Here is a 14,590-nt window from a genome sequence, read left to right on the forward strand (position 1 = left end):
CACTTCTCTCTGTTCCCTGGTTCTTCCTGGAACCAGTAACCTTCACTTCCAATGTACCAGAGAAGTCAAAGGTCCATTCTGATCCATGGGATAGAAAGACACTAGATGGTCCATACCAGGGTATCCATGGCCTTGTCCTAAATAACAGACGGGCGTCTAGAATGGACATGTATAAGCACTGTTGGCCTTTTCTGCCCTGCAGGTGTGGATTCACAAGAATATTCATGTACACAGTTCCTACCAACAATGCTCCAGTATCAAAAAGGATACTCCCCTCCCCGGTATGCCTTCTCTGCACATCTTCCTGCTGCCAGTCTCTTCTCCAGCCTGTCTGGGAGTTAAGACTGGCTGAGGGTGCCTCAAGGAGAAAGCCATGCCTAGGTTGACCTGTGTTTTCTGACCCTGTGCTCTGCGGCATCCCTGCTGGCTTGCTCATAGAGTGGCCAGATGTGGTAAAGAAACAAAGACACCAGACACACACACAGAACACTTGGACACACGTGCTCATGCATACACACGTACACACACTCTCTCTCCCCTCTCCTCTCTCTCTCTCTCTCTCCCCCCCGGCCCGACTTGGCACATACTTTACCCACAAAACATCCAGGTTCTCTCGCCTCAGCCAAAAGAGAGCCCAGAAATGCCCACAAGACAGGTTAGGGGTGAAAGACTTACTGAATTTTGACCCTCAGCTCCTCAAAAATATCTGTGAAGACTCTATTCACATTTCTTTGGGAGGAGAGGAAGGGATTTAGGGAGATTGGCACTGGATTTAGGGGAGTCATTGTGACTTATTAGCAGCATAGACCCAGAGGAGCCCATTTGCTCATTCTGTACCTTTATAAACAACCTTCTGTGCCAGGCCTATGAGGAGAGGAGCCTCTGGTGGGCCAGCCATGAGGAGAACACTTTCTGCATTTGCTTAATTTGTAACTGAATGTTTCAGGTCCTTTCCTCTCTCTAGTGGTGAAGGAGAATGAAATCTAGGCCTCATGTCTGGCTCACCCTCTCTCTTCCCCAGGGACAGGTTCAGGACTGTGGTGAATGTCCTCGGTGATGCATTCGGGACAGGCGTCGTGGAGAAGCTCTCTAAGAAGGAGCTGGAGCAGATGGATGTTTCATCTGAAGTCAATATCATGAACCCCTTTGCCTTGGAATCTACAATACTCGATAATGAAGACTCAGACACCAAAAAGTCTTATGTCAATGGAGGCTTTGCCGTGGACAAGTCTGACACCATCTCATTCACCCAGACCTCACAGTTCTAGAGCCCCTGGCTTCACATGACTGGGAATGAGGAAGGACATCTCCATGAGTCATCTCTTAGCAACTTCAAACATTAAATAAGGAAAAGTAAAACATTAATGGCCACTGATTTGCTATACAGACCTCCAGATTATTTCTATATTTGGATTCACAGCTTTTGCTCTCCGGGTTCTGGGATTTGGGGATGGGATAAGATGAAAGAAAATTGATTAAAAGGAAAGCTGTATTATCTAGAATTTTAAATTTCTATGAGAGACAAAGTTTGGAAGTATATAAAGTAGTAACTGTTGGAATTAGGTAATGGATGTGGAAGAGAAATATTGCTTTCTCATGCACAGACCAGTGTTTTGGGTTTTTTAAAAAATATTCTGTCAGTCAATACAAATTTTTACTCAGGCTTTCTATTGGCATGGATTTCCTTTGACCGCTCACATTTTTATAGATTATAATGCATCTAAACAGCACACCCCACCAGTTAATGTGCCAAATTGTCCATTTTGAACTCATCTCTAGCCAATTTCAAAGAAACTGCGTTGAAAGAAAACAGACCAGCACGGTTCTGCAATAACAGGTTTAAGATGGGTGTGGGGTTTTGGGGGAAGGGAGGAGGGTTCGTTTTTCAATGTACTGTATAGGGACACTGTTAACTATTAATCTAGTGTTCAGTATAGAGCTAGATATATATATATATATGTGTATATATTTATTATTTTCATATAATTTTCCAGACAGAGATCAGAATTGAACTGTCAATGTGAGATAAAGAACTCTCCTTCTACTTGAATAACAACTATAATTTTGATCCAGATCTGCTTTGGGGCTTGTCAGAACTCCTCTCTCAGGAGCACTAGAGTGAGAAATCATGTTGTTCAATCTTTTCACATCTGCATATCAACCCCAAAGCAGAGACATACTATGGTGATACGCCAAGGTGGCACAGCCATTCATTTACAACTTCCAGATTCTACTGTTGGAAGGGAATACATATCAGCTCTATATAAGATTTTATGTACAAAGTGTCACTCACTCACATAAGGCTGGATGTGTTTTTATCCAACTGGAAGGCTTCATTCTTCCAAGGTTATTTATACGCACTTACAAATGACAGTACTTTGGTCTTTTGCACCCATCAGGGCCCAAACAACAGTGGCAAGCTCCCAGCTAAGTTGTATTTTAATATGGGTTTGATGGGTTGAACAAGCCACTTCGGCCAGAAAGCACTATCCCTACCCTGGACTCTTGCAGAGTAAATCCCACGACATGAGACATTGGTATCAGTGGTTCAGGGAAATTCTTCCATTGTATGAAACTTGTTTCCTCCTCCAGGGAGGATTGTTCTAACTAGTAGTCTAGTACTCTTGGCCCTGCTCATTAAAATCCATTGCCTGTCATTCTGCTTATTTATGAAGATAGCTTATTAAAGTCTATGCTTTGGCTCTCATCTTGTAAATAATCCTTAACATAAACTTGTATTTACACTGAGATCCAAAATAGTTGTGTTTCTGCAGTATTGAGTAGCCAATTTAAGCCTGTGCTTTTATATTTAAGAAACCAGAGATTGTGCCAAAGATCATGGAAAGTAAATAAATGCTCAATATTGACCACCTGCACCTGAGATCTACAAGAGAATCATACTGAATTGTCATGTAAACATCATAAATATGGACCAGTGATTCAATGTGAGGTTTAAAATGCAAATATTGGTGTTGTTTATGGGACAGAAATATAAATATAAATGCAAGTGAATCAGTAATTTATCTTGGGCTGAATGGTTCTACCCCCTTAGCCAGTTGCTCTGATATGAGGCACGAGAGTTGGCAGAGCTGTTCATGAACTGCAGGTCATCCTTATTTTGGCGTGAGTTTGTAACCACCTGTTAACACACTGTGCTATTAACTCATAAAAGAGAACAATGTTCCATTGCAGTCTCAATAAACATTTCCGGCATTCTTTCTTGCCCGCCTTCTTCTTCCTTTATCTCTTCTTTTATCTCACTTGGATGGGTGTGGGAAGGTGGAGACGTGGTCAGTGGATTCAGATTGTACATGGATTATCATTTTGAAAACTGTGTTTACACCCAAGAATGAAAAAGCAGAGCTTGAAGAAAACTAATCTGATTTGTCATGTTAATCAGTGGGGATTATAAGGCTGAAATACAGTACCATTATGAACAGTTTGCCCACATTTTATGACTGAGATGAAAGGGAAGGTAGAATTTGGTTAGACATTACTATAATGGGAGATAGTCTTATCTCAATATGATGGTGACTTGGTTTCAGTGAAGGACCAATCCTACCCTCTGAAATGTGACTACAAACTTGAATGGCTGTAGTCAGAGAGCTCTTGAAAGGGATGGCACAGTCCTGCCTGGAACCTGAGTCATGATGGAGTTCTGCTGGTGGACTCATACTCTGTGGTAGACAACAAAGGAATGGACAGCTCCCTATGCCCCCCTGAGAGAGGATAGTATCTCATAAAAATGCTTATCACCACCTGGCCATACTAATTCAGGATAGTTTCCTCTTTTGGCAACATGATAGACTACCCCACCTCACACCTTAGAAAGAGAGATTTGTTTGGAAGAGTTAGTGCATCTGAGTAGGGCCTCCATATGATTTTGATCTTGCCCCAAGTATACTCATGTACAGAGGAATAGTGTTTTCAGCTCTAGCGAATGACTTTATTTTTCAACAAATCTTTGTGACCCCACTGGGTACAACGCCATTGATTAAAAATACATCCCATTCTTAGAATAGCATGAGAAGACTGTGTTTGGTTTATAATCATGCAGTGGGCCAGCAACAGTGTTGGCTTTGCAGGTGTTTAAGAATCTTCCTTCCTGGAACAGAAAGAAGAAATGGTCATGCAGAGCCTTGGAAGAATGCTAGAAAGTTCTGTGCAACAGGATTGATATTCTCTATTCCCTAACTGCCCAGCAAGGGACCACAGAGCACAGTGAGTGGGCATACATCTCTGATCTCTATCAGATTTGTGACTCTTGCCACTAATCTAAGCCTTGGTTTCCCCTTCTATGAAATAGGAATAACAAATCTTGCCTTGTGAGGCTGCTTTAAGTGTTAAATGAGAAAGTATATGTGATGCATTTAGCAGAGACCTTGCCATATAATATGTTTAATAAAAAATGCTAATGCCTCTCCTCCTCCCAAAAAACCCTGCACCCTCACCTCCCATTTACATGGGTGCTCCATAGAGATGCAACTGCAATCACTATTCGAGTGTTTTAGGACCCTTGTAACTGACATAATTAAGGATTGTAAGCTCTCACCACTTGGTGTTAGCTGGGTTATTAGAGCAAATGGTAAATCCAACCTAGTGAGACTTCATAAACAACTCCCATTCTATAAAGGAGAAACCCCTGTCTGAAAATGGGACACTTTCATTTAAATAGTATAAGACTTAGAATGTTTTCTCCTGAAAAGTATCATGTGGGAACTAAGCAAAAACAAGTGTGCACAATCTTTTTTCTGTGGTCCGAGCCATGAGAGCGGTTTCAGAAGCTCGGGCTGTGTGAGTGAGGCTGAGATGCACATTCATGTAGCCCCTCTTCATATGTCCTGAAATTAGAGGATAACATGAAGTTCACTTTTGCTATCTTGGCCCATAAATGTCATATAACTGTCCCTACCTGCTGGAAGTAGACTTTGTTCTGGGCCCTACATGGGGCCCTACATATCTCCTATGCTAGGAAATGTGCCTCCCTCCCCTGCAATCTTATACTTTTTAAGTGAAAGCCATATAATATAAACAACTAGAAGTAGGCCTGTTAAATTAGCTTTGGGAAAAATATATTGATCTGTATATATTGAATTAGGTGACTGCACCTAAGGGTATAGCCAGCCCTGGTGGTCTAGAGGTTAAGATTCAGTGCTCTCACCACCAAGGCCTGGGTTCATTTCCTGGTTAGAGAACCACACCACCTGTCTGTCGGTTGTCATACAGTGGCGGCTGCGTGTTGCTGTGATGCTGAAAGCTATGCCACCGGCATTTCAAGTAACAGCAGGGTCACCCATGGTAGACAGGTTTCAGTGGAGCTTCCAGATCAAGATAGATTAGGAAGGAGGACCTGGCCACCCACTTCTGAAAAAATTGGTCATGAAAACCCTACGAATAGCAGCAGAGCATTATCTGATACAGCCCCAGAAGGTGAGAGGATGGCGCAAAAAGACCTGGCAGGGTTCCCCCCTGCAGTACACACAGTCGCTAGGAGTTGGAATCCACTCGATGGCACTAACAACCACAAAAAAACCTAAGTCTGAAATTATTGACCATGGATGGAGATGGTCAATGTCCCATCAAATGTGCCCAGATGACTGGGGACATTTCTCAATTGCCTTGGCTAGATAATGCCACAAAACTCCTAAGCAAGCAATAGTGTCTAACCACACAATTGATGTCCCATTTCTTCTCTCACTAGGAAAAAGCAGTGCCATGCGTGATTTGCAAGATGTCTCTCCAGGATTATGGAGACAATTGAGGTGTCATCTACAAATCTCACCTTATCTGCCAATTTTAAGATATCACAAAGTTCAGAAGAGTTATTAGTAAACCTCCAAAGCCAAGATAAAATCAATATCCCTTTTGATATTCTGGTTGGAGAAAAGGAGAAAGCAGTGGCCTCATCTAGAGAAGTTCCACTGATTTCTAGAAGGCGTCGCCAGCCTGGCTGGGGATCTCTGGCCTCATGAGAGCAGAACCGGGATATTACCTAGAGAGACGCTTACTCCATAAAAGTACTGTTTATTCGAAAGATGGAGGCAAAGGAAACCCGAAACTAAATGCAGAATCAACTAAACTCCTAAGCAGCAGTGTTTGGATCCCAGCCCCACTCCCACCCACCCTACGCCATTTTCCCTCAGAGAAGCTGCCTTTGCCTGACAGACTGGAGGCGCTGGTAGCTGCAGTTCCCCTATGACTCAGGAAAGCTATCAGCAGGGTTGTGAGGATGTCACATTCTCTTTCCTCACTTGAGGGCATTTGAGGGAATGCAAAGCAGGGTTGCATCATCTGGGTGTTTCAGAGTCAAAGGGCGGGCTGCCAGGGGAAGAAATAAGGAGTTTGGAGATCTGGTACTAGCCAGGCTCTGCTTTATCTTGTCCAGGCCCTGTAGAAAGGTCTGTTTCCCAAGGTGAGGATAAGACTGACTGAAATGAATAGACTGGTCCCAGGAGGGTAGTAGCAGGAGAAAACGCCATCATCGCACAGGTGCTTCCTTTTATGGACACACCTTCACAAAGTGGTGAAGGCAGGCACATTTTAAAGATGACTTTGAGCTTCTTCCAAGCACTCAAATGTAACTTTCATTTAAGGAGTCCTCATGTTGAGTTTCCAAGGTAATCAGTTTAGATGGCAATAATAATAAGAGTCCAGCAGAAAGGTCTGTCTGAGCTGAAGACTTGGGACAGAAAAAAAAAAAAGTTTCTCCAAACTGAATCCGAGGATAATGAAATGTCCAGGTCTTTAGGAAACTGGGTGAGTCTGACAAGTGTCAGAGAAGCGCTACTGTGTAACTCATAGTTATGTTATGAATAAAAGCAATACCATTAGCAACAGCAGAACCCTTACTGATCCTTCCCCAACACTTGCTCTTGTCTTCCCAGCATGCCAAACTGGCTTTAATTTCCAGGGTTTACAAACTAATCCTCCATTTCCTAATTTAGCCAGAAAGGTTAAGACAAGAATGTGTCAACTTCACATTAAGCACACACAAACTCAATGCTCCTTGCTCAGTCAGGAGGGGCCAGTTAAGTTAGAAAAACACGCCACCTGCAGTTGATGAGAAAATTAGAAGTACAAACAACAAGGCAGACTCAGGCTGCAAGGACATTGAATCTGCTTCCCTGGAACTAAGGAAAAGTTTGCTCCTATATCATTCCAGGCAGGCAGCCACCTACCCTATTCTCGGGCATCATCACCTTTCATAGAGATGCTGCTTTAAGGCAAATAAAGATTCCGTTTCATTTAAGATGTTGATCTAACCCTTAACTGCTGCAGACCCTGAGGAGTTTGCTCCCTGCCAGAACCAGTGCAGGAGAGGATAGGATATCATGACTCCAGAAGAAAATCAACAACAATGCAGAGGAAACTCATTTTTATTTGCTTGACAAATGTTTGCATAGCAGCTACTATGTAGCCAGCACTGTTCTTAACACTTAGCAGATATTATCTTGTTAGTCTCAACAACATCATGAAGTAGGTACTATTATTATCCCCTTTCTACAGATGAGGAAACTGGTACAAAAGGTTAAATCACTTGCTCAAGATCACATGATAGGTGGCACAGCAATCTGGCTTCAGTGTCAATGTTCTTTACCAGGTGTTGAAAGCCAGAGAAGGCCAGGAGTGCTAAAATATTAATTCTAACAAGTCTGGAGTGGCCTGAAATTTTCAAGACAAATAACAACCATTGTTAACACTTACCAAGTGTTAACTACATGCCTGGCACTGTACTAAATATTTTACATGCTTAATCTCATTTATTCTTCTCAAAACTCCTTTCAGGCAGATATTATTACCCTCAATTTCCCAGATGAGGAAACCGTGGCTTAGCGAGGTTAAGTAACTTGCCCAAGTTCACACAGCTGGGACTCAAACCTTCAAAATGCCTAAAAATTCCATGCAAATGCAAACCAAAAGAAAGCAGGAGTAATCAAAAACCTCCCAACAAAGAAAAGTCAAGGTCCAGATGGCTTCACTGGTGAATTCTACCAAATATTAAAGAAGAATTAATAGCAATCCTTCTCCAACTCTTCCAAAAAATAGAAGAGGAGGAAACACTTTCATACTCATTTTACAAGGCCAGCATCACCCTGAAACCAAAGCCAGACAAGGACATTACAAGAAAAGAAAACTGTTTACAAGCCAATATCCCTGATGAGCACAGTTGCAAAAATCCTCAACAAAATATTAGCAAACCAAATTCAACAACACATTAAAAGGATCATACAGGATTTATTCCATGATCAAGCAGGATTTATTCCTAATGCCCACTCCCACCACTTTTATTCAACATAGTACTGGAAGTCGTAGTCAGAGCAATTAGGCAAGCAAAGGAAATAAAAAGCATCCAAATCAGAAAGGAAGAAGTAAAATTGTCTCTGTTTGCAGAGGACAGGATATTACATATAGAAAATCCTAAAGACTCCACCAAAACACTGTTAGAACTAATAAACGAATTCAATAAAGTTGCAGAACACAAAATCAATATACAAAAATAAGTTGTGTTTCTATACACTAACAACAAACTATTGAAAAAAGAAATTAAGAAACAAACCCATTTACAATAGCATCAAAAAGAATAAAATACTTAGGAATAAATTTAACCAAGGAAGTAAAAGTTTTGTACACTGAAAACTATAAAACATTGATGAAAGAAACTGAAGAAGATACCAATAAATGGAAAGATATCCCATGTTCACAGATTGGAAGAATTAATATCGTTAAAATGTCCATATAACCCAAAGCTATCTACATATCCAATGCAATTTCTATAAAAATTCCAATGGCATTTTCCATAGAAATAGAAATAACAATCTTAAAATTTGTATGGAAACACAAAAGACCCCAAATAAGTCAAAGCAATCTTGAAAAAGAAGACCAAGCTGGAGGCATCACACTTCCTGATTTCAAACTATATTACAAAGCTATGGTAATCAAAACAGTATAGTATTGTCATAAAAACAGACACATAGATCAATGGAACAGAATAGGGAGCCCCAAAATACATCCATGCACATATGGTCAATTAATTTCCAACAAAGGAGTCTAGAATATACAACGGGGAAAGGACAGTCTCTTCAATAAATGGTGTTGGGAAAACTAGACATTCACACGCAAAAGAATGAAACTGGACCCCTATCTTACACCATACATAAAAATCAACTCAAAATGGATTAGAGTCTTGAATATAAGACTTGAAACCGTAAAACTCCTAGAAGAAAACATAGGGGCAAAGCTCCTTGACATAGGTCTTGGCAATGATTTTTTTGGATGTGACACCAAAGCAAAAGTTACAAAAGCAAAAATAAACAAATGGGACTACATCAAACTAAAAAGCTTCTGCTCGGCAAAGGAAACCATCAACAAAACGAAAAGGCAACCTAAAGAATAGGAGAAAATATTTGCAAACCATCTATCTGTAAGGAGTTAATATTCAAAATGTATAAGTAACTCATACAACTCAATAGCAAGAAAACAAATAACCCAATTTTAAAATGGGAAAAAGACCTGAATAGACATATTTCCAAAGAAGATATTCAAATGACCAACAGGCACATGAAAAGATGCTCAACATCACTAATCATCAGAGAAATGCAAATCAAAACCACAATGAGATATCGCCTCACATTTGTTAGTATATCTATTATCAAAAAGACAAGACATAAGAAATGCTGGTGAGGATGTGGAGAAAAGGGAATCCTTGTACACTGTCGGTGGGAATGTAAACTGGTACAGCAACTATGGGGAAAACAGTATCGAGGTTTCTCAAGAAATTAAAAACAGAACTACCATGTGATCCAGCAATCCCCCTTCTGGATATACATCCAAAGGAAACGAAATCACCATCATGAAGAGATATCTGTACTCCCATGTTCATTGCAGCATTATTCACAATAGCCAGATGCAGAAACCATCTAAATGTCCATTAATGGATGAATGAATAAAATAAATGTGGCATATACATACAATGGAATATCATTCAGTCTTAAAAAAAAGAAGGAAATCCTGACATCATGGATGAACTTGGAGGACATTATGCTAAGTGAAATAAGCCAGACAAAGAAAGACAAATACTGCATGGTATCACTTATATGTGGAATCTAAAAAAGTGTCAAACTCATAGAAACAGAGAGTAGGATGGTGGTTGCCAGGGACCAGGCAGGGTGAGAGAAATAAAAAAAGGCTGGTAAAAGGGTACAAACTTTCATCCATAAGATGAATAAGGTCTGAGGATTTAATGTAAAACATGGTGACTATAGTTGATAATAATTGAAATTTGTATTGTATAATTGAAATTTTCTAAGAGAGTAGAACTTAAGAGTTCTCACCAAAAAAAGGCTAAATATGTGAGGTGGTGGATGTGTTAATTAACTCGATGGTGGGAACCCTTGCACAATGTATACCTATCTCAAATTATCACGTTGTACACTTTAAATATATCACAATTTTCTTTGTCTATTATACCTCAATAAAGCGGAAAAAAGGCCTAAAAAAGTAAAAGACAATGCATGATAGTATCTGATAATCACCTCTTTAAAAGTTGTTCATCTTTTCTAATCATCTGTCATTTCATTTGTTATAATCAAATTTTTTGCCTGTCCTCATTTTCCCATTCCAGCAAAGATTAGTTTAAAATGTATCTGTTATTATCTCCCACATCATCTAGTTGCCCACCCTCACTTCCTTTATAGTTGATACAATATCATCGTATCCTTCCCTCATATCACTTTTGAATTTTTAATTCAAAACTTAGTTCTTCCAAGAAGCCTTTCTATTCCAAAACCAGGGATAGGAAGGTGTCAGAATAAAAATTGGAACCTTATTTCTCTTTTCCTTTCTTGCTAACTTTTGGGGGCTTATTATTAGTCTTCATGCTCTGCCTCCCTTTCCTCCCCACTCACTAACACCTTAATCTCCTGCAGTCCGGCTTCTAACCCCACCACTCTCCTGAAACGCCAACATAAACCAATGCCCTGCTTGTAAAATCCAACAGGCATTTTCTCAGTCGTCAATTTTTACTCTTTTGCAATATTTGTCACTGTCAATTAGCTTGTTTTCCACTAAGTTCCCTTCCCTTGGCTTCTAAACCATTGCGGAGTTCTGCCCCCACCCTCTTCCCCATTCTTCAATTACCTTTGTAACCTTCTCCTCTTGCTGCTCCCTTTCTATGGGCCTCATCTCTGCCCAATGCTCAGCCTGTGCCAAACACACAGCGGCCCCTCAAATATTTGTGGAATGAGTGAAAAAATTCCATTTCCTTCTGGTCCCTCTCTCTTCACTCTCTCCACCAGAAATTCATCCATTATTATGGCTTCAAGTACCACACTATGCAGATGATTACCAAAATGTGTATCCACAAAACCTATAGCTGCTCTTGGTTTCTCCTGCCCTGACCTCCCAACCAAACTTCACACTCACATTTCCGACTTCTATTAGACATTTCCCATTGGCCATTCCAGCATTTTTCTAAACTGAACTTATCCAAAATCCACCCTGTAAATTTTTTCTGTAGTCTCTCTTTCCTAAATTGGGTATTGTGTTTTCAAAACCATTATTTCCACTGCAAGCTAGGATCATAACAATTTCATCCCCCTTTGGCTCCAAAAGGTTTGAGGTTACAAGGCAGGTCTGCAGAGGTTCATTCATTTATTTGAATCCCTCCACTTTGGTGGGAGCTTCAGTGGGAGCCCTGAGTGACAGTGCGGCCTCTTTGTGAAGTGGTGGCCCAAGACTTAGCCTCTGTTCAGACATGAATAACTGGACATGATGCATCCCTGCCTTTTCTCTTCCTATGTCATTTTTTAATAAACAACATGTATTTTGATAATTCTCTAAATTCTATTCACAACAATGTGACCTTCACAATAGGAACTAGATTCAGAAGGAAAAACCAGAAAAAACACAAACTAAAACCAAGAGAAGGCCCTCATTTCCTCTGAGCACCCAGCCAGCCTCCCAGCACCCCACCCCCAGTAATTCTGAGTGTTCCCTAGTCTGGCCTTACTGCCAAAAGGCCACCATGAAAAAAAATCCCTCCCCAAAAGGTTTCACTTGGCCTCCTATTTTGTTCTCTTAGTCCTGAGTTCATCTTGCCTCATGTCATGAAGAACGTAAATCTACAAAATGAAGGACACTGTGTCCTTGTAACTGCAGGGTAATTATTCTCTCAATCCATGCTTCATTCCTGATGATTAAATAGTTCACCTTCACTTTGCAACTCAGCCCAGGCCAGCTGACTTAACTGTTTCTTCCTTAAAGGAGTCAGACTCCCTCGCACCAACCCCCCGCCCCCACCATCAAAGCACCATTAAAATAAGTTGCCTGGTGATTTCATCCTACCCTCGATGTTTAATGAGCCTCTTTCTTCTCTATGACACTCCCACTCTGTCCAGGCCCTATTACCCTATTACCCTATCAACAGCTTTGTCATAGTCTCCCTGCAGCCAGCCTCTAGCCACTACCAAACCACCCTGAACAAGATCATCACATTAATAGTCTGCTTTCCCATCCCCCAAATTGAATGGCTTCTTATCATCTACAGCACAAAGTCTAAAAGGCCAGGCCTAATATGTAAGACACTTCAGAAGATATCTCTAGAAGATACTCCCTTCTTCTCCATACAGATATCCTTTATTAGACTCTAATTTCCTCAATTCTCCCAAACCTCTTCTCCACCTAGCCTTCCTATACCTTAATGTCAAAAATCAATTCTTGGCCCTCAGCCCCAAGACCACATATTTCTTACCTCATGGAACCTAGAGAAGTAATAGTACCTTGGTAATTAATCATATGTTGCCTTATATTATTAAGTTAATCAATATGAGACTTGATTATAACACAATGAAATTGAGTTCCACAAACTTCACTCTAAATCAATATCATTTCATACCATTAAATAAGAGTCAAAACTGGTGGCTGTGGACAAGATTCAGCTTCAGTTTTATGTGGCCATAGAGCCTTTGTTATTTTAGATTTGAATTTGAAGAATCTGAACATCTTGTGGCAGGGGAGGGGGTAGAATTATACTCTCCATTTCATCTCAGTGCCCATCCCTCACCATTATTTCAAACCCCACTGCTTCTGACAGTCACAGATCCTGCCTGATCCTGAAGGCATTTGAGTTTGCAACAACTTTTGATAGGCACGCTTGAAACATCTCCTTGCCCTAGTAAGTCTGGAAACTCCAGGAGGGCACAGGTTGTATCTTACACTCCTTAGCATGACTTGTCCCTTACCCCACAGGGCCCAGCACAATACTGAGCACATAGTAGAAGCTTAAGAAATACAAGTTGAATGAATCCATTCAAGGCTGTGGAATCAATTTAGTTAATTGTCAGGGCTGAGAGACTGGATGTCTCAATGAACAAAGGATGTCAACATTCACCTGCGTTGAACTTCCCTTATACAATGACAAATGAGCCTTCATGAGGATGAGTTCTCACCACGAATCCAGCGCTGCCAGCAATGACACCTATTACATATAGTCTTGTTCCTGGAAATCATCCCACTAAAACAGGTGTGATCAGTTCAAGATACCAATTTAAATGAGTGTCAGTTCCTAGAAGAAAAGGAACAGGGATATTTATTTTGGGGTGGGGGTGAACAGCTTCTGAAAAATGTTATTTACAAACATGATATTCCAATGATAGGAAATAAGAACAGAAAGCATCTCTTGTTGGCCTACACAAGAAGTGGTTAACCTGGTTCCAACTTCTGTCAAGAGAACTTAGTTGCCCTGTCACTCTACTGAAATGCTCTGAGTTCATTTTTTTCAAACCCCTTAGGTTGAATTATCCAACATGCACCAGCCTCAGGGATAATCAGGTGACAACCAAGTGGCAGAAAGTGGAAGACAGAACATGAGGTTTGGAGACAAGACCAGGGTTTGGAAATTGGCTCTGACACTCAACTTTTTTGAGCCTCAGTGTCCTTAGAGAAAAAGTACTTCCCTCAAATAATTGAGTGAGATGAGAATAATAACAGCTAACACTTACTAAGTGGTTATTTTATGCCAGGCACTGACTTAATGTGCTTTAAATGTGTTAACTCATCTACTCACAACAACATTATGAAGTTGATACTATTATTGCCTCCATTTTACACAAAAGGACACTAAGGCACAAAGAGGTTGTTATTTGCTCAAGTCACTCAGCCAGGAAATGGCAGAACCAGGACTCAAATCCAGGTGCTCTCACTCCAGAACCCTCAGTCCTAACACCTACACTCTCATGCCCTTGTGAAGCGCTTGATACAGTTGCCTGGCAAACTGAGGCACTAAACACGGTGAAATGAAAAAATGAGAGAAAGAGAGGGAGCAAGAAGAAGGAAAAAACCTTTACTCCACTTCTTGACTTGGATTTCAGGTCTCCCAAAGTTATACAGTGAGGTTTTTAAAAGACTGTAGCTCTCCCAAGCCCCTCAACGTTGCCCTGTCCTGGCCTCCTCTGTGGAAGAACCTGGAATAAATCACTCCCCACACTCACTCAGGCTAAGCAGGATGTGCAGTAACATACCTTGGCTGGTTCAAAAGCATCCTCAGACGATCACAAACGAAAGGCCCAAGATCCACAATGGATATTTCAACTCT

General features: G+C 40.8%; 1 protein-coding gene across 1 annotated transcript in view; it reads left to right on the forward strand.

Moving 5' to 3' along the window:
* SLC1A1 (solute carrier family 1 member 1) overlaps positions 1 to 3,219 on the forward strand; it is a 70,526-nt gene extending 67,307 nt beyond the window's left edge. Inside the window, exon 12 of the mRNA XM_058565744.1 lies at positions 1,022 to 3,219. Coding sequence (XP_058421727.1) covers positions 1,022 to 1,268 — 247 coding nt within the window. The 3' untranslated portion in view covers positions 1,269 to 3,219. The remainder of the gene's footprint in view (positions 1 to 1,021) is intronic.
* The last annotated feature ends 11,371 nt before the right edge of the window (positions 3,220 to 14,590 follow it).

This window comes from Diceros bicornis, chromosome 22 (assembly GCF_020826845.1).
Source record: "Diceros bicornis minor isolate mBicDic1 chromosome 22, mDicBic1.mat.cur, whole genome shotgun sequence".
In the NCBI taxonomy this organism is placed as follows: Eukaryota; Metazoa; Chordata; class Mammalia; order Perissodactyla; family Rhinocerotidae; genus Diceros; species Diceros bicornis.